The 24,730-nt window shown below is 41.8% G+C and overlaps 1 protein-coding gene across 1 annotated transcript in view; it reads right to left on the reverse strand.

Moving 5' to 3' along the window:
- The window catches only part of LOC128735978 (cell adhesion molecule Dscam2), a 468,886-nt gene that overhangs the window by 410,928 nt on the left and 33,228 nt on the right, over positions 1-24,730 (reverse strand). Inside the window, exon 5 of the mRNA XM_053830464.1 lies at positions 9,387-9,507. Within this exon, the coding sequence (XP_053686439.1) occupies positions 9,387-9,507 (121 nt within the window). The remainder of the gene's footprint in view (positions 1-9,386; positions 9,508-24,730) is intronic.

Genomic DNA, 24,730 nt, shown 5'->3' on the forward strand with positions numbered 1-24,730 from the left:
ACCGGTTGGTAAACGGCTGGATAATGCGGAATATAGACCCCATAGTGGTCGTTAGCCTCTTATCCGGCAACTCCGATCCCGACCTCCTCGTGGTACCAGCCGGAATACGAGCAACCTTAGCGGAGATCGGGTAACCAACCCCGGTGGAAACTAAGGTCGTATACTAACCGGGAAGGAGGTATAGTGAGTCTCGGCACTATAAGATGGCAGCCCCATCGCGAGACTCGGTAGTGTTGCCCCAGTACGTCTACACACCTAAATTCAAAAACTAACAACATGCAAGCATATTTGGAGCGGAATATTCGGCATCGACCTAGGCGACGGAATAAGGACGACGAATGGAGACTCGGGACTTGGAATTGCAGATCGCTAAATTTCGCAGGTTGCGAGCGGGTGCTGATTGAACAGCTGGAACCCCGCAAACTCGGCATCCTAGCTCTGCAGGAAATCTGTCGCAAAGGAGAGAAGGTATGGAAGATCCGTGGCGGAAAGGCCCAGTTTACCAGAGCGGTGGCGCTACCAACGAGCTGGGAACGGGCTTTGTAGTGCTGGGCGGAATGCAGGATCGCGTGATAGATTGGAAGGCGATCAACGAGAGAATGTGTGTATTGAGGATAAAGGGACGTTTCTTCAATTATAGCATCATTAACGTGCACTGCCCGCACGAAGGTAGACCCGACGATGAGAAAGAAGCGTTCTACGTGAGGCTGGAGGCAACGTACAACAGCTGCTCATCACGGGACATCAAGATCGTCATCGGGGATATGAACGCCCAGGTCGGTAGGGAAGAATGTATAGACCGGTGGGTGGTAGGACCCCATAGCCTGCACACCGACACAAACGATAACGGCCAACGATGTATAAACTTCGCAGCTTCCCGAGGCCTGGTGATCCGAAGCACCTTTTTCCCGCGCAAGGATATCCACAAAGCCACCTGGAGATCACCTGACCAACATACAATGAACCAAATTGACCACGTTCTCATAGAGGGCCGGTTCTGCTCTAACATCACGAACGTACGCTCCCGTCGGGGTGCGGATATTGATTCTGACCATTACCTAGTAGCAGTACATGTGCGCTCAAAGCTGTCCACCGTATACCGGACACGTCAAAGCCGCCCTCCTCGGCTGAACATCAGGCAGCTAGATAACCCACAAGCTGCCGAGAACTACGCGCGAGTGCTGAATGGGGCACTGCCTTCTTCCGAGGAGTTAGGTGCTTCAAACCTCGAAGACGGTTGGGACAGAATACGCTCGGCCATCGGAGAGGCCGCCACTGCGGCACTAGGTATTGAGCCTCGGAGTACACAAAATGATTGGTTTGATGGGGAATGCCAACAAGCGGTGGAGGAGAAAAAAAATGCTTGGAAAAATTATCTAAGTATTGCCACTAGAGAGAACCTGGCCAAGTACCGACGAGCTAGGAACCAGTTGACCACGATCCTGAGGAAAAAAAAGCGCCAAAAGGAGGACAGAGAACGTGAAGCATTAGAGCAACTATTCCGAGCTAATGACACGCGCAAGTTTTATGAGAAGGTGAACCAAACGCGGAAGGGCTACACACCGAAACCTGACATGTGTAGGGACGAGGGAGGGAATCTAATTACAAACGAGCGCGAGGTGGTCGACAGGTGGAAGCAGTTCTTCGATGAACACCTCAATGGCGAAGTCGCAGAAGGAGGCGGAACGGAAATTAACCTAGGAGCGCACATGGAAGATAGTGAGGTTCAAGCACCTGATCTCCAAGAAGTCAAACGAGAAATCAGGCTGCTGAAGACCAATAAAGCCGTTGGGAAGGACCGCCTACCGGCAGAGCTTTATAAACATGGCGGAGAAACGCTAGCAAAGGCTCTACACTGGGTTATTTCGAGGATTTGGGAGGAGGAAAAGCTACCGGAGGAATGTATGGAAGGAGTGGTTTGTCCCATCTACAAAAAGGGTGATCGGCTAGACTGCTGCAACTATCGTGGTATTACGCTGGTAAACGTCGCCTACAAGGTACTCTCCCAGATCCTGTTACGCCGGCTGTCACCGATAGCACAAGGTTTCGTAGGGAATTATCAGGCGGGTTTCATGGGGGCTCGCGCAACTACGGACCAAATTTTTACTATCCGACAGATCTTGCAGAAATGTCGGGAGTACAACGTGCCCACGCATCACATCTTTATTGATTTCAAAGCAGCATACGATACAGTCGATCAAGACAAGCTATGCAGATAATGCACGAGTACGGTTTTCCGGACAAACTGACGCGACTGATCAGAGCTACATTGGATACGTACGCATCTCTGGGACACTCTCGAGTCCCTTCGAGACGCGACGAGGGTTGAGACAAGGTGAAGGTCTATCCTGCATGCTGTTCAACATCGCTCTTGAGGGGGTGATCCGACGAGCGGGCATCGAAACGAGAGGCACGATTTTTACCAAGAGTAGCCAACTTCTAGGCTTTGCACATGACTTCGATATCATTGCCAGGAACTTTGCGACGGCGGAAACAATCTACGCCAGACTGAAAGCGGAGTCTAGGAGAATTGGGCTAAAAATAAATGCGTCGAAGACCAAATACATGAAAGGAAGAGGCTCAAAGGAGCGCGCCTCCCACGGACGGTAACCGTTGACGGCGACGATTAGAAGTGGTAGAGGAGTTCGTGTATTTGGGATCGCTGGTGACCGCGGACAACAACACTAGTAAGGAGATCCAGCGGCGCATCCAAGCGGGAAATCGGGCCTACTTTGCCCTTCGTAAAACGCTACGATCAGGAAGCATACGCCGCCGCACGAAGCTAACAATGTACAAAACCATTATTAGACCGGTAGTTCTTTATGGACTTGAAGCCGTGACGCGGCTTACGGAGGACATACGCGCCCTTGCCGTGTTTGAGCGGAAAGTGCTGCGGACGATATTTGGCGGAGTATAAACTCAAAGCGGAGAGTGGCGGAGGCGCACAGTGGTCGGAAATTTAAAATTCTTGGCCAAAACCTCAAGATGATGAGATTCCATGTTTTTCGGGCTGCTGATTTCAAAAATGGTATTGAAAATGTGAAATTCAAAATGGCTGACTCAAAATGGCGGCCTTTTTTGTTAAATTTTAAAGTTTTTGTTGAAAATTTCATCTAGAGGTGACTTTCAGGTCGTTGAGCTTTAATTTGCAGAAGCTATAAAATGAATCGTAAGAGTTATTATTAATAATCTGTCACATTAAGAAGGATCAGGTGCTGTTAGAGTCGTAGGATCGTGGAACAAGCCCCGAAATTGTCATATACTCGCGAAGTCTGTCGATAAAGGAGGGTAGTGTCTAAAGACGGTTATCCCCTAGGCTTTGCTCTACACCATCAACGATTTATTTGTAAAGAACAGGAAAATAGCAAAAAATAAGTTAAAAGCTAGCACAGGTTGTTTGGAGCATCAAAAGCTCACACGTCCGATTTCGCCTACAAGTGCGCGTCAACACTAAATCTCCGTTTTCTCGTGGAGTTGCAAATAGTTGCAAAAAAGCTACACACCCTTCGAACCGTCACAATCTGACGCTCACAAAAACATTTAACATTCGACGGCACCTCGCGGCACAAAAAGTAAATGCCAATTTCATTGCGCGCGCTAATTGAAAAAATTAGCATTTGCGAAGGAAACTTTAAGCGTTGTAAAAGTTTGTATATAACGAAAAAACTGAATTCCCTTATAACGCTAATGAACTACATTCCTTCAGAAACGTTATCCATTTTGGTTGATTGTTAGTTGATAATGCGATAACGAACCACATGCGTTATTGCCGAGAGCCACAAAACGTATGCAAGCCGCACTAGCGAAGAGTCTCTCATACACTGACGTTTGACAGTACGCCAAACCACAAATCTACATTATCGATAGTTGATATTACAGGATATGATAAAATGACTTATTCTACGTGTAATTATGTCAGAATATGTCATGAATGATAACTTTCGATTTTGGAGGTTTTGGCCGGGTTTTTAAGATTTCCAACCACTGTGAGGCGTATGAATCACGAGCTACAGGCACTGCTTGGGGAGACTCCCATCGTACATCTAGCGAAAGTTAGCAGGCTACGGTGGGCCGGACACGTCGTAAGGATGCCGGACGACAGTGCGACGAAAATAGTCCTCTTCAACAACCCCACCGGCACCAGGAACAGGGGGGCCCAACGTGCACGTTGGCTCGACCAGGTCGAAAGCGATTTGCAACTAATGAGACGACTAGGAAATTGGCGACGAGTGGCCCAAGACCGAGTTGAATGGAGACGAGTGCTTGAAACAGCACGAGCCACCCCGGCTCTATGGTGCTGAAGAAGAAGAAGAATATTATACCGTGTATAAACTACCAGTTTTAAGGATGATGGAGGGGGGTGGGATAGGCCACATGTTCTGCGGCCGCGAGTTGTCGAACGAAGTAATAGTTACTTTTGTGCTCCGCCACAATCTCGGTGGTGGTTGTACCCATCCGGTACCCATCACCCAAGAATAACCGACGCTGATGTTGGGAAAGTCGTTTCTCGCTGCCTTGACTTTGATGACGATGGTTCTGTTGATGTCATTCGCTGGTAGCTATGGGAGCAGATACTTCAAAATTGACCTTTATGTCATTCAATATTGGTCTGGTCCCGGATTTCAAACAACTGGCGCTGCTTCCATCTTCATGGCCGTTTGGATTAATGTTTCGGGAATTGATCAATATGCCAAAAAACAGATATGGAGGTATACCGATCACTGGTATAAACCCGCCCGACGTAATTTAGATGGCATTACAAATATGCTTTCAACTTTGGACGGTGGAAACCCCTGGGTTACTGCTTTAAATGATGTTTTATTAATGCAATTGGATGTGGACGGTAGAAATCCTCGGGTTTCTGCCAATGGCGAGTATTCTTCCGTTATTGTAGACAATCTGGCATTTATTTGTTGTACGTACGAATCTTGTACTGATGAGATATGGATCTACTATCAAAATGCGAGGGGATTAACGACAAAAATCGACGAGTTATTCCTAGCTTCAATCGACTGCGGTTATGACGTCATCATTTTAACTGAATCTGGCTTGAATAATGGCATCAACTCTATGCAACTGTTTGCTCCGCTTTCAATGTTTTCCGCTGCGACCGTTTATCCCGCAACAGCCATAAGACTAGTTTTGGAGGAGTTCTAATTGCAGTCGCTGCTAAATACGTCAGCTCGGCCATCAAGACACGCAACGGCTCTACAATTGAGCAGGTATGTGTTACGACCACAATTCGTGGAAGGAAATTTTCGTTGTGTGCTGTTTATTTGCCGCCGCACAAAAGCCGTGAGGTTGCAGCTTTCGAAGAACACATTGCATCGATCCGCGAAATATGTGATAATGCAGCACCAAATGAAGCCGTACTAATATGTGGTGATTACAATCAACCACACTTGCATTGGTCCATTAACGACGGCAGTGCCACTTCCTGCAATACTAGCATGTTTACACCGTGTAGCAGCACGCTTACATATTGATGGAATGGATTTTTTGAACCTTTACCAGCAAAATTCACTACACAATCATCTCAACCGAACTCTTGACCTGGTCTTCACTAATTCTGATTCAGTCGATGTCAGGATTAAATTGGAACACAATACTCAACTATAGTGACGTAGATGATATGGTTGAAAGTTTTTGTTCATACATTTGTGAATGGTTGGCATTGAACGTACCGGTTAGCAGACGTCGCAACTCTTCAGCATGGAGCACCGCTAAATTGAGAAAATCAATACGAGTGCGTAATGCTCATCAGCGTCGACTTCGGCGTTATCGTTCTGCTGAATCAAAGAATGCATTTCGGTCTTCTAGCAACGCCTATCGAAAACTAAACTCACGGCTATGTACTGCGCGTACAATCTAATTTGAGGAACAATCCAAAATGCTTCTGGAACTTTGTCAACTCAAAGAGGAAAAATTTAGCTATACCGTCACTTACGTGTCGTTTTCGGAATCGGAAACCTGCGAACAGTTTGCAAATTTCTTTCCTTCTGTTTTTGCATCGGACGTTGCTTTATACCAAAAAATTGAACAAGCAACTGTTGATGTTCCTGCTAAAACCGTTGATTTGGATACAGTCCAGATTACTCAACCCTCGATCTTGGCTGCAATCGACAAAATAAAGAATTCTTTTTCTCCTGGTCCTGATGGCATTCCTGCTGTCGTTTATCGCCGTTGCGCTACATCGCTTGTTTATCCACTCAGCCTGATATTTAACAGCTCTTTCGAACAGCGTAAATTTCCAAAAATCTGAAAGTAATCGCTTATGTCCCCCGTATTCAAGAAAGGTGACAGAAGAAATATTCGTGATTATCGTGGAATTACTAGTGTTTCGGCAGCATCGAAATTACAATGAAGTCGCTTTTTACGCGACTATATTTACGCGAATTTCGGAATTTACGCGGTTTTTTCTACGCGAGTTTCGGAATTTACGCGGTTTTTTTTACGCGAATTTCGGAATTTCCGGAGTTTTTACGCGATTTTCGGAATTAACGCGGTTTTTTTTATGCGAATTTCGAAATTTACGCGGTTTTTTTTACGCGATTTTCGGAATTTACGCGGTTTTTTACGCGATTTTCGGAATTTACGCGGATGTGCTCAAAACGTCTATTTGTTCGCGTAGTGTTGAAATCCACAAAGTTTTTTTACGCGAAATTTTGGTTTTTTTTACGCGAATTTTGGAATTTATGCGGGTTTTTTTACGCGAATTTCGGAATTTACGCGGGACGTATCTTTCGCGTAAAAAACGGCTTGAATGTATTCGAGATAATTGTCTCGCAAAGTATTCTTTCTGGCGTGAAATGCATTATCTCTCCAGATCAACATGGTTTTATACCTGGCCGATCCGTAACCACGAATTTACTGAATTTCACGATCACTTGTTTCACACAAATTGAATCGAAAGCTCAGGTTGACGTGGTTTATACTGACCTCAAACCAGCCTTAGATAGAATTGACCATCGCATATTTCTGAATAAGCTACGACATCTGGGAGCCTCAGATAATATGAATAGCTTAGCCCTTACCTTAGCCGATGTCATCGATGATACGTGCTTTAGCCTCTGTTGAAGACTTGTTCGAGTTTGGTGAAAGTCCAGCACTTTCTCACGTAGAATATTGCCCGTTTCTTTGGTAACAAAACGCGCTGCTCACTTTTTTGATAGCTTGAAATCGTCGCAGAAAGAATCTTGGCTGTATGTAAGTTATAAATATATATTGTATATAATATATATATATAATATATATAATATATATAATATATATATATATGTCTAGCACGTAAGCTATTGATTTACTTGACAAAATAAACGATATTTGCCCCCGCGACGATTCTGGCGACGGTTTCGCCCTCGACGGTTATAATTCATCGCGTACGAAAGGGTGGGAAATTGATAATAACTAAATCTGACGTTTTTGCTCTGTGAAAATTGTAGTATTTTTATTCATTTTAAGACAGTATGTTAGAAGAATACAATAAACAAATAAACAATAAAAAACCATAAACAACTGTGTTATGTTGATATTCTAGAAAAAATATCGATATCAGCAATATCGATATTTTGACGCTCCGCGATATTGTCATCGATATTTAGGCCGGATATCGATAGTTATATCGATATTGCAAAAACCCCGAAACTTCAAAACTGCGTAATCCCACGAAATAGTGTGGTTTTACTTTTATGATCTCGATGCATTCTACGCATGTTTTCGTTGTAATTCAAGGAATAAGTGTGCCAAAGGCATCAAAATCCGTTAACGTGAAATCGCACGTTTATCTACTAACATTTAACTTTGCATGCAGCACCTAATCTTTTATTACATTAAACTCGGCATGCACCACATTGATCTCCTCGAACAGACTGACGGACGGGTAGGTAAAAAACCGGGTGAAAAATATCAGCGATCAGTATTCACAAAAAAATTTCGCTTTGCTAAAAAAATTAAAACGTTACTGCGTTACTTATGGTTTCTACACAAAATTTAATTGCTGTTTGTGACAAGACAACGGGATAAAAAGTTCGCATTTCTTTGTATGAAATTCAACAAAGCCGGCTGGTCTATTGGCGTTAACAGAGCTAAATGATTTAAAAACCTTTTCAAACTTGCCGTGAGGAACAGGTATGATGAACTTATTGATGGTAAAATCTAAAATATTTATCGTACATAAAATGGAAAAACGCTGAAACGAAATTGAACGACATGAGCTGTCACATAAATGCAAATAATAAGATGCGGTTGATGTTGGCTATACTAGCGATGTTGATTTTGTAATTTTCTGGTGTTGAAAAGGGGACAGGAAATATTTTTGTCTTTTCTCACGCAATAACATTTCCTTACTAGATTTAGGGGACGTGTCGATTAGCATCATATATACTATTTCTCTATTCCGATGAATATTAACCAAATGATATGAAACAGATCCTTCGAAGTACAGAATTAGGTTGACATCACTGGCAAGTACAGCTGTGTACAGTTATTGGAAGTCCGTATAAAAAATAAAAATATTGTAAATTTCCCACCCTTTCGAACATGATGAATTGTAACCGTCGCGGAAGAAATCGTCGCAAGTGCAAATTTTACGACGATGTTAGGCTGTCAAAAAGTTGTGCAACGTGTTTTATTAGAAACGGTAAGAACAATATCGTGGCCAAATATCAAAATATTGATAATATCGGTCAGCTCAATATCGGCCTGATATATCAATATTTCAAGGGCAGAAAATCGATAATATCAAATATCGATATAATATCAACAACCCTAAGCAGAGCTGCCACAAATACAGGTATTTGTGCATACGTAAATTTAGGACCCATCAATTATTTCAGTTGCTGTGATTTCTGGCTCTACTAATGTTCCTGAATTTTAAAGTAGTCCATAAACTATTTATGTTATTTAAAAGATTATATCGAGAAAATTAAATACTCCGGAGAAAACGGTAGGGTCCCAAATGTATGCATGCACAAATATCTGTATTTATGGAGCTCTGACCCTAAGTAGGGCTGAGTAGAGTGACTATATGTACAGAGTGGCGGCAATGTCAAAATTGGAATGATAATTATCTGTCAGTGTCATTCCAATCGAGCAGACGACCTATCCAACGCGTATGCAGGAAAGAAAAAGAAAAACCTTGGAAAAACCGCATTGCATACATTTGGGATGAGTTGTCGCCACTCTGTATATAGTCACTCTAGGGCTGGGGAATAATAGGTATTAAGTAGGTATTGGTTTCTTATTAACAACACGGTATTTAAAAAACTGAAGCGATCCAACAAAAATTTATACGGCATGTTCGTAATTATAGTTTGAGAAAATAAGTCAAAACAAATCTATCAATTACTCTCAAAACATATTATTTATAATCAATCAAATATACTCACGTAAACACAGGTTGAGGGTTTCCCTGAACATTGCACGGAAGCTGTATTTTAGATCCTTGGTCCGTTGAGATTTCTAGAATTGGTTTTTGTGTCGTTCTTGGTGACGAATCCGAGATAAAGTCTGAAGTGTAAAGAACATATAAAATATAAAAATATTTTGTTCTGAACTCTAGTCAGTAAATACCAAAGAACTTTTATAACTGAGAGGAAAGTGAAACGGCAAAGACCTTCGTAATACTCGGTAGTACGTGAATATTTAATGGTGTATCCAAAACCATGTTCTATAAAACCACATGAATAAACAATTTTATCATATTCCAACCGGCAAGTGTTCCTTTCAGGTTCATGCCCGGAACGAATTTTAACCGTTATGTGTTCGACAAAAAAAACACCTTTAAGTGCTCGACAAGGGTACCCGTGTACCCACAAATTGAAACGCTTGTAACTTTGGCAATTTTTGACCGATTCGGACACTTTTACCACAAAAAGATTCAGGAACTTATCCACTTCCAGTGTGGTTATAACAGAGCCGGAAGTGGTTCATCTGGTTCCCGGAAATCGGGCAGTCCGAGGATGTGTTCCGGAATTAAAGCACTTTTTATATTTTTGGATGTAATTATAGACAGGAGGGATGTATGTATTATAACAAAAGTTTTACAGTTCCTAAACAAAGATAGAGGTATACTAAATTCGGCAAAGTTGTGTATCTTTGCTATTTGTACAACTTTATAAAACATGAAAAAGTCATACAACAACAACTACAAAAAAAAGCTAAAATAGAAAAACTGATTTTGACGATTCACATCTAAGAAATAGGATTTTTCTATTTTCGTTGAAGAGATGGAAGCTTACGGTCTTCAGCAAAATTTCTTGTAATAATATGCTCTAAAACTTTGCAGAACTCATCAATGTGTTATATTGAGGCTGCAGAAAAATAAATTTTTTATTTCCCTTTTAAGGGAATTATTCAAAATTTGAATTTCACCATACGATAGAACTTTTAATTCCAAGAAACTCTCCCAAAGGTTCCATAAACCTAAAATCAAGTTTTCCCACTCAAAACTCTAATGCGCACATATTTTTGGTTTTGGACAACTGTGAAGCCCCACGGGAATATGTTCCGGAATGGCCATGCCGTGGCAAAATCATTAGATAGAATCAAAATAATAGAAAATGACCTTCTGGAGTAATTTCATGAATTTAGAAACCCATATCCAAAAATATAAAAAGTGCTTTAATTCCGGAACACATCCTCGGACTGCCGGATTTCCGGGAACCAGATGAACCACTTCCGGCTCTGTTATAACCACACTGGAAGTGGATAAGTTCCTGAATCTTTTTGTGGTAAAAGTGTCCGAATCGGTCAAAAATTGCCAAAGTTACAAGCGTTTCAATTTGTGGGTACCCGGGTACCCTTGTCGAGCATTTAAGGGGTAAAAAAATTCGAAGCCCCCCCATACCACCACCTTAAGTGCTACATGAAAACTTATTTTATGAAAAGTTGCAATTCAACTAGTTCTTAGATATCACAGAGTTTCAGTATCCTTGATCAAAGAAAACTTTAGAATTTCGTACTTTGAAAGCTGAAAAGGTACCCGGGTACCCTGTCGAACACATAACGGTTAAAGGAATTTGATCATAAACTTGGTCACATGACCTTTAAGAGACATAAAATAAGCGCTTTTGGTACGTGCCATGACATAGATTACTATTAGTATTAAAAATGTCTATTTATAAGAAACAATTTCGAATTCATAGTGTTCGGGTGATTTTACAAGAAACCTATAATCGTATCCGACTAATTAGTATCAGGTGAGGGCATAGGAAAAAAATAATAGTGACTCACAAGCGTTCACGACTATAACCGGCATCAACAAAGTAAAGGCAATGATTTCCCAAAAATAACAATTTATTTGGACGAACGACTATCAAGCCTACGACGGTTTATACTTCGCGACAAAGTCGCCCTCCTCGGCTAAACATTCGGCAACTAGACAACCCGCGAACTGCCGAAAACTACGCGCGCGTACTGGATGAAGCTCTGCCTTCCTCTGTGGAGCTAGATGCTTCGACCCTCGAAAACGAATGGAGTAGGATACACCTACTTAGCTTCGAGGTACGATGCTGGTCTAACAAGCCAGTCGTCGCATGTTCGAATCTCGGCTAGACGGTGCTTGCTTGATAGAGTCAGTAGGATCGTTACACTGGCCCCGTAATTTTCCTCTACTCTAAACAGCCGGCTGCGAAGTCTGTCGATAAAGAAGGGTAATGTCTAATGACGGTTTTAAGCCCACGACTTTGCTTTTTAGGATACGCTCGGCCGTCAACGAGGCCGCAACCGCTGTGCTAGGTGTGGAAACCGCGAGTGCACGAAATGATTGGTTTGACGGGGAATGCCAAGAAGCGATAGAGAGGAAAAAAGAGCTTGGGAAAACTATCTGACCATATCCACGAGAGAGAATTTGGCCAAGTATCGACGAGCGAGGAATGAGTTGACCACGATCCTGAGGAGGAAAAAGCGCCAGAAGGAGGGCAGAGATCGTGAGGAGTTTGAACAACTATGCTGGGCTAATGATACCCGCAAGTTTTACGAGAAGGTGAACCAAACTCGTAAGGCCCACACACCAAATCCTGACATGTGTAGGGCCAAGGGAGGGGATCTAATCACAAACGAGCGCGAGGTGATCGACAGATGGAAGCAGTTCTTCGATGAACTCCCGGCTCCCGATCTCGAAGAGATCCGACGAGAAATCGGTCTGCTGAAGAATAATAGAGCCGCCGGAAAGGACCGACTCCAGGCAGAACTCTTCAAAAATGGCCAAGAACCGCTAGTAACGGCACTTCACTGGCTGATTTCAAGGATTTGGGACGAAGAGAAACTACCGGAGGAGTGAATGGAAGACGTAGTCTGTTTCATCAACGTAAAGGGCGACCGGCTAGACTGCTGTAACTACCGCGGCATTACGCTGGTCAACACCGCCTACAAGGTGCTCTCCCAGATTTTGTTGCGTCGTCTATCCCCAATAGCAAGAGAATTCGTAGGGCAGTATCAGGCGGGCTTTATGGGGGCCCGTGCTACTACGGATCAAATTTTTACTCTTCGACAAATCCTTCAGAAACGTCGAGAGTACAACGTGCCCACGCATCATATTTTCGTGGATTTCAGAGCAGCATACGATACCGTTGAACGCGAACAGCTATGGCAGATAATACACGAGTACGGTTTTCCGCACAAACTGACGCGGCTGATCAAAGCTACTCTGGAACGAGTGATGTGCTACGTGCGCGTTTCAGGGACACTCTCGAGCCCTTTCGAATCGCGCAGAGGGTTACGGCAAGGGGGGATGGACTGTCCTGTATGTTATTCAATATCGCTATTGAAGGTGTAATCCGACGAGCGGGCATCGAAACGAGGGGAACGATCTTCAGTAAGAGTAGCCAACTCCTAGCCTTTGCAGACGACCTCGACATCATTACTAGAAACCGTGGGACGGCGGAGGTAATCTACGCCAGACTAAAAACGGAGGCTAGGAGGATAGGGTTACAAATTAATGCGTTGAAAACCAAACATATGGTAGGAAGAGGCTCCCGAGAAAGCAACGTTTGCCTCCCACGGAGAGTGACTATTAACGGCGATGAACTGGAAGTGGTTGATAAGTTCGTATATTTGGGATCTCTGGTCACCGCCGACAATAATACGAGTAAGGAGATCCAACGACGCATTCAAGCTGGAAATCGAGCCTACTTTTTCCTTCGCAAGACGTTTCGATCAAGGAGCATACGTCGCCGCACATAGCTGACGATGTACAAAACGCTAATCAGACCGGTAGTCCTCTACGGACTTGAGACAGTAACTTTACTTACGGAAGACATAGGTGCACTTGCCGTTTTTGAACGAAAGATGTTGCGGACTATTTTTGGCGGAGTACAGACGGAAAGCGGAGACGTATGAATCGCGAGCTACAGGCACTGCTTGGAGAGATTCCCATCGTACACCTGGCAAAAGTTGGGAGACTACGGTGGGTCGACCACGTCGCAAGGATGCCGGATGACTGTGTAGTGAAATCCGTTCTCTTCAAGAACCCCACCGGCACCAAGAATAGAGGGGCTCAACGTGCTAGATGGTTCGACCAGGTTGAAGCCGACTTGCGTGTGTCGAGACGCACAACGAATTGGCGACGAGTAGCCCAGGACCGAGTACAATGGAGAGGAATTCTTGATACGACAAGAGCCACCCCGGCTCTCGGCTGAATAAGTAAGTAAGTACTATCAACCCTAACAACTAACATGGCACTCTCGATTGAAAGAGTCGACGCTCCTCAAATCAATTGTGAGCCAACCCTTCGCGAAATTCTGGTCCACTATCAACCTCAGACCAACCGATTACAAGCCCTTTAGTGCCAAAGTTCATTAACTTTCAAAAGGGTGTAACCCTAAACCCTTACCGCTCGGGCCACCAGTCAAAACACGACGGAACTGAAACTGGATCATCCCCAGCGGGAAATAACACTACGTCAATATCTTTACACTCAACATCTACCTGAACACTCAACCCGATGGGTCCACCTATCGTCAGCTTAACGCAGCAATCAGCTGGCGGAGACTGACTTTTCCTGAAGGTGGGGTTGCGAGATCCGAAAATTATGTATATCATTCGTCTTTACCTGGCATAGATGCACGACAAAGAACCGACGTTCTGCTACGAAGATGTGACGGACACCAACATCAAAATGAATTTAGCATCTTAAGAACTACCGGTCTCAACGCAGGACCTCCTGAAAATCTTTTTAGAAGTAATGAAGAATTTATAGTTGCGAAACAGGTGGTATCTGACGACTTAAAATCTTACCGACGACATCTCAACAACCAAAGAATCCAGTATCTGCAACACGCAAGGAAAACAAGCGACAAATTTAACAATCCGGTCCGAAAGTCAGAATTTTCGAAAATTTCGAAGAGAAAAAGGTAACTAATTTAAATATTCTTCCATCCATCAATTTTTGCACTAAAACAGAATGCGACTGAAATTTTGATTTATTGTCAAAATTCCATGTCCTCGTTCATGAGCTAGTCGAATTATCTCTGCTTCCATTGATTCCGGAACGAATATTCGTCTGGACTCGCCATCACCCTCGTACAGAATACTATTGCAAACAACATAATTGTTCGCGACAATCGGTGCAGACATAACCATTACACTTGCTCTGGAGAGTGCATCAACGTGAGGCCATTTTTCTCCATTATGATGTTCAACTTCACAGTCGAATTCCGCCAAGCTAACAACCCAGCGCGCAATTCAGCGTTCAACTTTTTCTTGGACATCGAATCCTTGAAAGTTATGCAGTCAGTAACGATCTTGAATCTGCGACCTAATAACGGACGAGCAATATTTGCGAACGCCGGAATAAACTTTCTGAAGAAACTGGCCAAGCAAACCCGCGTCCTTTGCTACCTTCAACACACGTTTTAAGCCTCTCTGTCCCAGGGGTGTTTTGGTGGTTTACAGTTTTTGATCATGTAAAAAAGCTATTAGTTAACAATTCGTCAAACGCAACTATACACCTTGTAAAACAATGTTTTTACTACGTTACAAAATCAAAATATCTATATTTGAATGCCTCAAAAATTTTATCGGTCGATTTTAGTATCGGAAGTCATGGAGCACCTGTGCTACCATGGGACAGAGAGGGTTAACAAATGTTGTCCTTGTTCTTCATTTTCAGACGGAATAATAACATCGTCAACAAATGCCATCATAGATCCATCACTCAAGTCTTTAAACACTGCAGTGAATCGACCGAAAGCATTGCCACTAATACACAATCCGAAAGGAGCACGAAAAAATTCGTACTTGCCATCACTTGTTACGAACGCGGTGCATTTGCGACTGTTTTCATCTACCGGTATATGAAAGTACGACTTTTTCAGATCGAGCGCCATGTAAACATGGACCTCCGACCACCGACCGAATTGCACCTCCACGTTTGCATCGGAAACTTCACGCACTACTTTTTTGTATACTTCGCCATAATTTACACAAACACGATATGACCCGTCTTTTGACGTAGGACTACGTCTTACGGCAAGTTTTGAGATAGGGTGTCATTCCAAAAAATCGAAAAATGCGAGCGTCACGAAAAATGAAAGGTCTTGAGCGCTAATAGCTCAACGGTTTTCTGATCCATTTTCAATATTCTTACACCAATCGATCGACAATCTTCCAAGAATTGACCCAAATGAAGAAAAGTATGGATTCTTGATGTTGAACTATTGAAAAATTGAAAATAATGAACTTATGTTTTACCAGAATTCTCGCTTCGTGATTGGTTGGAAGGTTCTTTACGATGATCTAAACCTATACCAATTTGATATCTGTACTTGGGAAGTAAGCCAAAACAAGTGACCAAGCTTCCTTATTTCAACAAGATTTCTTAACACCGCGATTAAACCTAGACCATTTTGATGTCCTTGCTTGGGAAGTACGCCAGAAAGAGTGACAAAGCCCCGTGCCAACAGATTTCTTACGAACGCGATTAAACCTAGTCCAATTTGATGTCTGTGTTAGGGAAGTGTGCCAGAAAAAATGACACAAGTTCGTTGTCTCAACAGATCGCAAATTCTTTACTGCGAGACGATTAAACCTCGGCGAACTTGTTGGAAAAATGTGCTACAGCTGTAGTGTTCGGTTATAATACGACTCTGTATGAATACGCATGCTTGCCGTTTCATTAGAAGTGTAGTGAAAAGATGTGCTGTTGATAAAATAGGATTGAATTGGTAAAATCCCTTCAACGTGGGAAACCATGGATAATAAAAACAATCTTTAATTTCAGTAAGGTAGCAGGAAAGCAATAGTTTGTGTTCTTGATTTTGTAAAATTGTTTTCAAATGCACAATCTTTTTTTTTTTTTTTTTTTTTTTTGATTATAGTCACTTTAACCAGCTTGGGTCATTCGTGACTTCTGCGGGGTTGGGATTTGAACCCGGGTCCTCGGCGTGGGAGGCGTGAATGCTAACCGTTACGCCGGGACTGACCCCTATGCACAATCTTTTGAGAATTAAACGTATGCAAGGTTACTACTTTGATAAATGTTACATACAACGCATGTAGCATGTATATATGTTGCATATAGCATGTATACATGAAGAATCGAATTACAACCATGAATACATGCCACTATCACTACAAAGAGACTTACGTAGTCCTGCGTCACCTATATCTTATTTTTTTTGAGAACGACCACTACTGGACTCGCGTTATCGCTTTCGGAAGACTGAATCACTCCACTTTCCATCCATTCACAAATTTTTTTTTCACTACGTCCTTTTCCAACTGGGTAAAGCGGCGCACAGTGGGACGGATTTAAAAAAGGCGGACATCAGGTTTTGCGTAGAAACAACTAAGTCTTCTGCATTGGTGTCTTCACAAAAGTTTCTTGCTTTTCGAAGTACTTTTTTGTTATACCAAAAAAATTTGCATAAAGGGGGTGGTCAAAAATTATTCCACTCAACTTTTTAATTTAAAGTTAAAAATAAAAAATTCCTAACAAAAAGTTGCATAAAATGTTATTTAAGGAGTTTTTGCCGAAGAAAGAAAACTTCTATCTCTCAATGGAAAGAAGTAATAGTGCTACAAACTAATGTATCCTCTTAATGCCAGTTTTTAAGTTTGTTTTTGGTTATTTTCATTTCTATACAGTTTTGTGATTCCACAAAGTTTAACATACTATGAAAATACATCTTTTTGCTGAAAGAATTGTAGCTTTACCCTTTTGGGTTTTCGAGCTATTCCAGCTTTTATCTATTTTTCAAATAAATCGTAAGTGGCTTTACGATTGGGCGCAGGTATGCGCAGCCAATCTCCACTACTTTGCATGCTGCAATATATTATTTGTTTCATTTCAAATGTATGTCACGGTGGTTCATGGTGGAACATCAGCTTTTGAACGTTGTTCCAGTAAGCGGTACCCGCCATAGCTTCGAACTGGTTCATCCACATTTTTGCATCCTGCCTTTCGTCAGATCCGAAAGTTTCGATGCTGTCTTCAACATCATGGTCGCCACATGCACAGATTATTCTGTGTTTAACAGCTATTTGAAAGAAATCCCCTGTACAGAATCTGTATGCATAGAATACAGATTTTCGTCAATTACGCAGGTTAAACAGATTTTTGAGCTCTTACAGTGAGAGTGAAAGAGACGGAAATAATCAGCAAAATGACATTCCATCTCCTTCAGTCTCCTTGCTTTGCATTGGACTGATTTTTACTCAGATAGTTTTCCTCGCTGTACAGCAGGCCAGATTTTTTCAACACAAAGCACAGAATTATATGTGGCATCCCTGTTCAACATCGCGAAACGAGTACGGCCACCCCATCGACATCTCTATAACGAGCTGCAGTGAACCCGCGAAAACCCGCCCAAATTCCAAAATTCGTGTTAAAAACTACCAGGTATACAGCCCTAAGAGTTGTACGAAAGGGTGACGTAGGACTATATCAGATCATTGAAATGTCTTGAAGACAAAGGAAACACACTTTTAATTAGCAAAACTTATATTTTAATAATACTTATAATGGTGCGACTGCACTGTTCGATGGTCGTAGAGAGAGTGATCGAGCGGAAGTCGTTCAGTTGGCTAGCCTGACCGCTATAAAAATATTATAGCCAAATCCTACTGATATTTTATAACTTCACTAGATATACTACAATCTCTCCCGGATTTAATTTTTTTTTTTGCACATAGTAGAAATATTACAAACTGCAATACTTATATACTAAATACAAATTCACATCATTTAGGATATTTCTTTCTGATCTGACCTTTCAGCCGTGTTGAGCATCGCATCTTGGGAGATTTTGATTTGCTTCGACGACGTTTGGCATCCTTCTTGTTTTCATCAGTTTTCTCAGGAGTATTTTCTTTGGTTGGCAGAGATTGATCCTGAGTGAAAGTGCCAGATGGTACGGCGTCTTGCTGGTTACCAGTGCTACCTTTACAGCCACTATTTGTAATGGGTTGAAAAACCGGCATGGAAGGATGAAATCTGTCTGCCAAACCAGAATATCGGATTTGATTCACATGAACCATTCTAACGTTTCCTTCGACACTGATTAAATACGTTAAGATACTAAGCTTTTGTAAGACAACTGCAGGGATCCACCGCACGAGATCCTTAAAGTGATTTCGGTATAGAACTTTATCCCCGACATTGAACCACTTCTTTATATCGGATGATACTTGTTTGTTGTTTTTAACATGAACGATAGGTTTCGAAGGAACGGGCTCTAATTCGACTTTATGTGGATTAATCATGTTCATCAGTGTTCGCGGCGTATATGAAAATAGCATAGAAGACGGTGTTCTATTCGTAACAGTCGATGGAGTGTTACGGTAGTTTATGAGAAATCGGTTGATCTTACGCGATATTGATAGCGACTTTTGTTCTTCATCGAGGAGATATTTTTTTAAAACATCTTTCACCGTTCTTACACCCCTCTCGGCCAATCCGTTCGATTGGGGGTGGTAAGGTGGAGACTTTGACACCTTGACGTTATTTGCCTCGAGGAATTTTATGAAAAGATCCGAGTTAAAGGGAGGACCATTATCCGTGACGACCTCTTCTGCTATGCCAAAGTATGCGAAAAACGACTTAACTTGCTCTATCATCTGCAAACTATTCGAACCTTTCATTAAGCGTACGTCAATAAGCTTTGAATATCCGTCTACGACTACCAGTAGGGTATCTCTTTCAAGGTAACACAAATCTAGATGAATCCTTTGAAAAGGACGTTCACATTTTGGCCATTTCGACTCAACAACTTCGTTAGGCACAGTTTGGCGTTGCTGGCAAACTTTACATTTTCGTACGTACTCAGCTACCTCTTTATCAAAATTTTTCCACCAGACATAAGATCGACCTAACATTTTCATTCGAACTATTCCATCGTGGTTCGAATGCAACTGTTCTATTACTTTTGATTTTAGACTATCTGGAATAGTTACTAGTCATCGAAGTACAGTACTCCTTCATCGATTCCTAGATGACAATTCACTTGACAATACGATTTAACTGACTGATTTACTGTTTTAGGCCATCCAAAGGAGACGTATTCGAAAATGCGAGACAAAATAGGATCTGATTTTTGATGATCACGGATTACATCTAAGTTTAAAACGTCAGAGCCATTCGATGAAAAATAATGTATACCCAAACCAACATGATCTACGTCTGCTAGACTGGGTAAAGGTAAACGCGACAGTGCATCAGCATGACTCATGTGTCTGCCGGGACGATGTTCGATGGTGTAATTATAGCTTGCTAAAATAAGTGACCATCGTTGCAATCTAGCAGCAGCAATAGCAGACGTGCCTTTTGCTGGACTGAAAATCTCCTTGATACCTGTGTTGTCAGTGACCAACTTGAATGGTGCACCGTATATGTATTTGTGGAATTTAGTAACACCAAATATGACTGCAAGAGCCTCTTTGTGGACTTGAGCATAATTCTTCTGAGCGGGGGTGAGAGCAGACGATGCGAAACAAATAGATTTTTCTACGTGATTCACCATGTGAGACAATACAGCACTCACTCATCGACAGCTAAAACTATGGGCTTTACAGGATCGTACGGCTCAAGTAAATTGTTATTCAACAATAATTTCTTAGTCTTTTCGAATGCGGCTTGACACTCCGATAACCATAAAAATTTCTGGTTTTTTTGCAGTAAATTATACAAGGGACGAAGTTCGATTGACAGATTTGGCAGAAATCTGTGATAGTAATTGAGCAACCCAAGATACGCTTGGAGTTGACTAACATTCTCTGGAGGCGGCGCGTCGACTATCGCCTTGACCTTGACCTCACTAGGACGAATACCATCTGATGAAATCAAATGACCTAGATATTCTATCTGACATTCAAAGAAACTAGACTTTGAAAAATTAATTCTCACATTATGGTCATTTAGCTTGCGCAAGACCATAAACAAATTTTGCCGACATTTATCGTAGCTAGCTCCACCCACTACAATATCATCCAGGTAAGCAACACCTGGTGTGTTCATCAGAATTTGATCTATGATCGACTGAAAAATTGCAGGGGCTGACGTTATACCGAATGGCATTCGCGTATATCGAAAAAGACCGCGGTGAGTGTTTATCGTAAGGGTAAGCGGGGCAAGACCGCCCGCCTAAGCAAAACCACCTGTATAAAAAAAAGTTGTAGCTCAATTTCTAATTTATCTGCTTTAAATGAACAATTGATCTATTACCTACATATAAAAAATAAAAACATAAATATCTGTAATGATTTTCTATTTTTTATTGCGATTTGGAAACACGTCCAAAAAATAGAGTATTTTTTCCATGCGGGGTGAAACACGCCCACTAACGGGGTAAAACCGCCATAGCATATAACTTTAACAATATTCAACCGATTTGAATGAAACTGGTGGCATTGGATTCCTGAATTTATCTAATTTAAACAAATTGAATCAGTTTGCTATCAAACAATACATAGTTCCCCGAGATTCGCAAGTTCGAAAGAGTGTCCGGCAACCACTCGTATTGGAAGAATATCAGTAATATAGGTACCGACAGTCTTGAAATTGATACCGTGTAGTTTCCTTAGACAACAAGATGGATCGGGTTAGGCATCCTGGAGTCAATCTTTAAGGACTAGAGAGGATCTAAGATAAAATATAACAATATGGGTATTAAAGTTCCTGCAATTGATCCGGTAGGTCGTTTTTTGACATTTCAAATTGTTCTGATTGATAAAGCAGATATATATTACTTTTCCATTGCTAAGATAATTTGCTATATTTTCATAAAAAATATGTTTATTCTATGTTATTTGTCCCAAGAGGGAGGAATTATTAAAAAAAGCTATATCCGAGAAAACAAGAAAATGTCCATAGCGCCCGCAGGGAAAATTGGCGATTTAGATTTTTCCAAACAGTCCACTAGCTATAAACTAAGCACATTTATATTGTTTTATGTAAATCTGAGATCCTTTGGTCCAAACTATGCAATTATTTTAAAAATCTCCTTATCGCACTAGCATTATACACGACGGTCTTGCGCCGTTCGTTGTGGGCGGTTTTACCCCCAAATGACCCATTAACACATTTCACTATTTATTTCAACAAAACTGCATGAACAGTTACCTAATTTAGGTACTGTCGGATGAAGACAGGATCAGAGAAGCGATGTGGGTTGGATTTACTGAAAGTTTTAACGTTTTGAATAAAATAAACCCTAAGTTCTGCGGGAACAAAGTTATAAAAAACGAAACGATTATAACGAAAAATCTATTTTTATTTATTTCTCCGATAGTTTATACGATATTGCTGTACAAGGTATTGTAAAATATTGCGTACGCATTCAGTAATATGACTGTCATCAACATTTAACACCAATTTGAGCAAGGCCCTGTAAAACCATGGTGGGCGGTTTTACCCCGGCGGGCGTTGTTACCCCGTTTACCCTTACATAAGGACTGGGACGAATCAGACAATGGAACTTGTAGATAAGCACCAGACAAGTCAATTTTGCAAAATACTTTCCAATTCGCTATCTTTGCTAAAATCTCATCGATTCTTGGAAGAGGATAGTGCTCGACGGTAGTATGACGATTCAGCGCAGCCTTTCCGTCAAGACAGATCCTTACCGACCCATCTTTTTTAGGCACGACAACAATCGAGTTTGCCCAAGAGGAAAAACGAACGGAGACCAAAACGCCATCTTCTACTAATTTTTTCAAGCCTCGTTCTACCTTTTCGCAGAGAAGAAAGGGGACTGAATAAGCTTTGTGAAAGACGGGGGCAGTGTTAGGTTTTAACACAATCTCGGCAGTAAACCCCTTAATCACGTTATTCGTGGACTCACTGATCACGTTCGGAAATCGCGTTTTCAATTCCGACTCGAAGGTAGGTTCCATTTTACCTACTGACTTGACAGCAAAAATTCTTCTCCACTCCGGGAATACCATATCAAGACCGTCACGACCGAGTAACGGGTTAACTGCTCTGTCGGTTCGAATCACCACCAGCTCTAGGTTGCCTCGAATCCCCGAGGGTGCAGACACTTGCACATCAATCGTACCCAGTGGCTTGATTCGTTGACCTGAAACAGAGATAAATTCCAATGTAGTACTAGTTAACTTATTTTTAGCAAAATATTTCTGATACGTATCTTCAGAAACGAAACTACGACAAGCTCCACAATCAGCTTCAAACTCGACTCGACGACCATCGCAGTCAAGCAATACAAATTCTGGCGAATCAACCTTATCTAACGATCCAGATGAAAAGCCTCTCAATTTCTCCAGAACTGAAAGACTGCGACTTTCTTCCGGTGTGCGACTTAGCAGGTTCAGCTTTTCCAAATTTATTGCTTCGACTTCACCGCCCATCATGTTTAGACGAAGGACTTCGACTGCATCCGACATTTCAGCAATTCGATTGCTTCCCCCAGACTTCTTGGCAGGGGCACTTTTAGACCTACAGCATGTGGAAACATGACCAATGTTTCCCCACGAGTAACACGTCCAGCTCCGTGCTGGGCACGTGTTCGAATTATGATGGCGGCCACACCGAAAGCATGGCTTTTGAGACTTTTGACTGATACGACTAGGTTTGCTCTCTTCTTTTCCGTGATTGCTTCGTTTCGGTTTCGACTTTTGATTGTTCTCTTTTTTGAGTGCTCCAAGCTTCTGCGGTGATTGACTTGACATTTCCTTATTCTGACTCAAGGTTGCCTCCCAAGTTCGCGCTGCTGAACACACTTTGTCAAAGGTTAGGTTTGCTTTGGAAAGTAACTTTTTCCGTAGATCATCATCTAATACACCTGCAACGAACTGATCTCGCAGTGAATCAGACAAGAAAGCTTCGAATTGGCAAGACTGCGCAGTAGCTTTAAGCGTAATGATGAATTCTGGGATACTTTGTGAGGCGAGTTGCACACATTGTCGATACTTGTATCTTTCCGCGACGACATTGGTAGTTGGATTCAAGTGTTCCTTCAGGAGACGGACAAGTTCTTCATACTGTTTTTCACGAGCATCATCCGGGGCACACAATCTAGTAGCGACAGAATACAAGCTGGGGCCAGCTACAGTAAACAGCACGGGAACTTTTTTATTGTTCGGCATATCATTTACAAGAAAGAACATTTCCAAACGGTTAATGTATTCGGAAAAATTTTCTCCAACGACGAATTGCTCGATTTGGCCAAACATGCCAGCTCGAACGACAGGGACCATCTGTATGCCGCTACCACTCTTACTATCATCGCTTGCACCAGTGGCCATGGTGAGTAGACTTTTGAGGTTATATTATGCACCACGTGCACGGTACTGTTAATCACTCGTGATTGTCACTTCAACTTTGTACAATATTAATTTTAATCCTCGTCGCCAACTTGAAATGTCTTGAAGACAAAGGAAACACACTTTTAATTAGCAAAACTTATATTTTAATAATACTTATAATGGTGCGACTGCACTGTTTGATGGTCGTAGAGAGAGTGATCGAGCGGAAGTCGTTCAGTTGGCTAGCCTGACCGCTATAAAAATATTATAGCCAAATCCTACTGATATTCTATAACTTCACTAGATATACTACAATCATTAGATCAAAAACTAATGTAAACTGGATTTTTTGCATATGCATGTTTATAAGAATCTCTGAGTGCCATAGTTTAAGTGAATGTTTAAAAGATAAGAGCGAAATATTCAGATTCAATTCTTCATTGAATGCATTGGTGACTTTAAAAATACGTGGCACGGGGTTCATAAGTACAACGCCTGCAACCATTGCACAGTGGGGATTTTTTGCGAAAAAAAACCTTTATCTCTATATCTCAAAACGCCACTGGGCTAGAATCAATCTTTTGATGTCAAAAGAAAGATATTTTTATAAGGATTCCAATGGTGTGATGGTTGTTTACGGCACGCATTTATTTCCAGTAGTTTTTGCCAAAAGAAGGGCATTTTACCCTACTTTTCCCGACATAGCATAGAGAGATTTAAAAGTCCATATCTCCGGATTCCACTGAGACAAAATTGATCTTTTCTCGCCATAAATAAGCTTCTTCAAGAGGAATCCGTTGACATGGCATTTGTTTGGGAAACATGGTTGTTTCTTGTTGTTTTGGTCAAATAAACCGCATTTACCCTAGTTTTGTCAATGATCTTCTATATAAAAATGGATTTCTGTCTGTCTGTCTGTCGGGATGTTCTTTATAGAATCAAAAACTACTGAACCAATCAGCGTGAAAATTTGCATGTAGAGGTTTTTGGGGCCAGGAAAGGTTTTAGTGATGGTTAGAGACTCCTTCCC

The sequence above is a fragment of the Sabethes cyaneus genome, chromosome 2 (genome assembly GCF_943734655.1).
Source record: "Sabethes cyaneus chromosome 2, idSabCyanKW18_F2, whole genome shotgun sequence".
Classification (NCBI taxonomy): Eukaryota; Metazoa; Arthropoda; class Insecta; order Diptera; family Culicidae; genus Sabethes; species Sabethes cyaneus.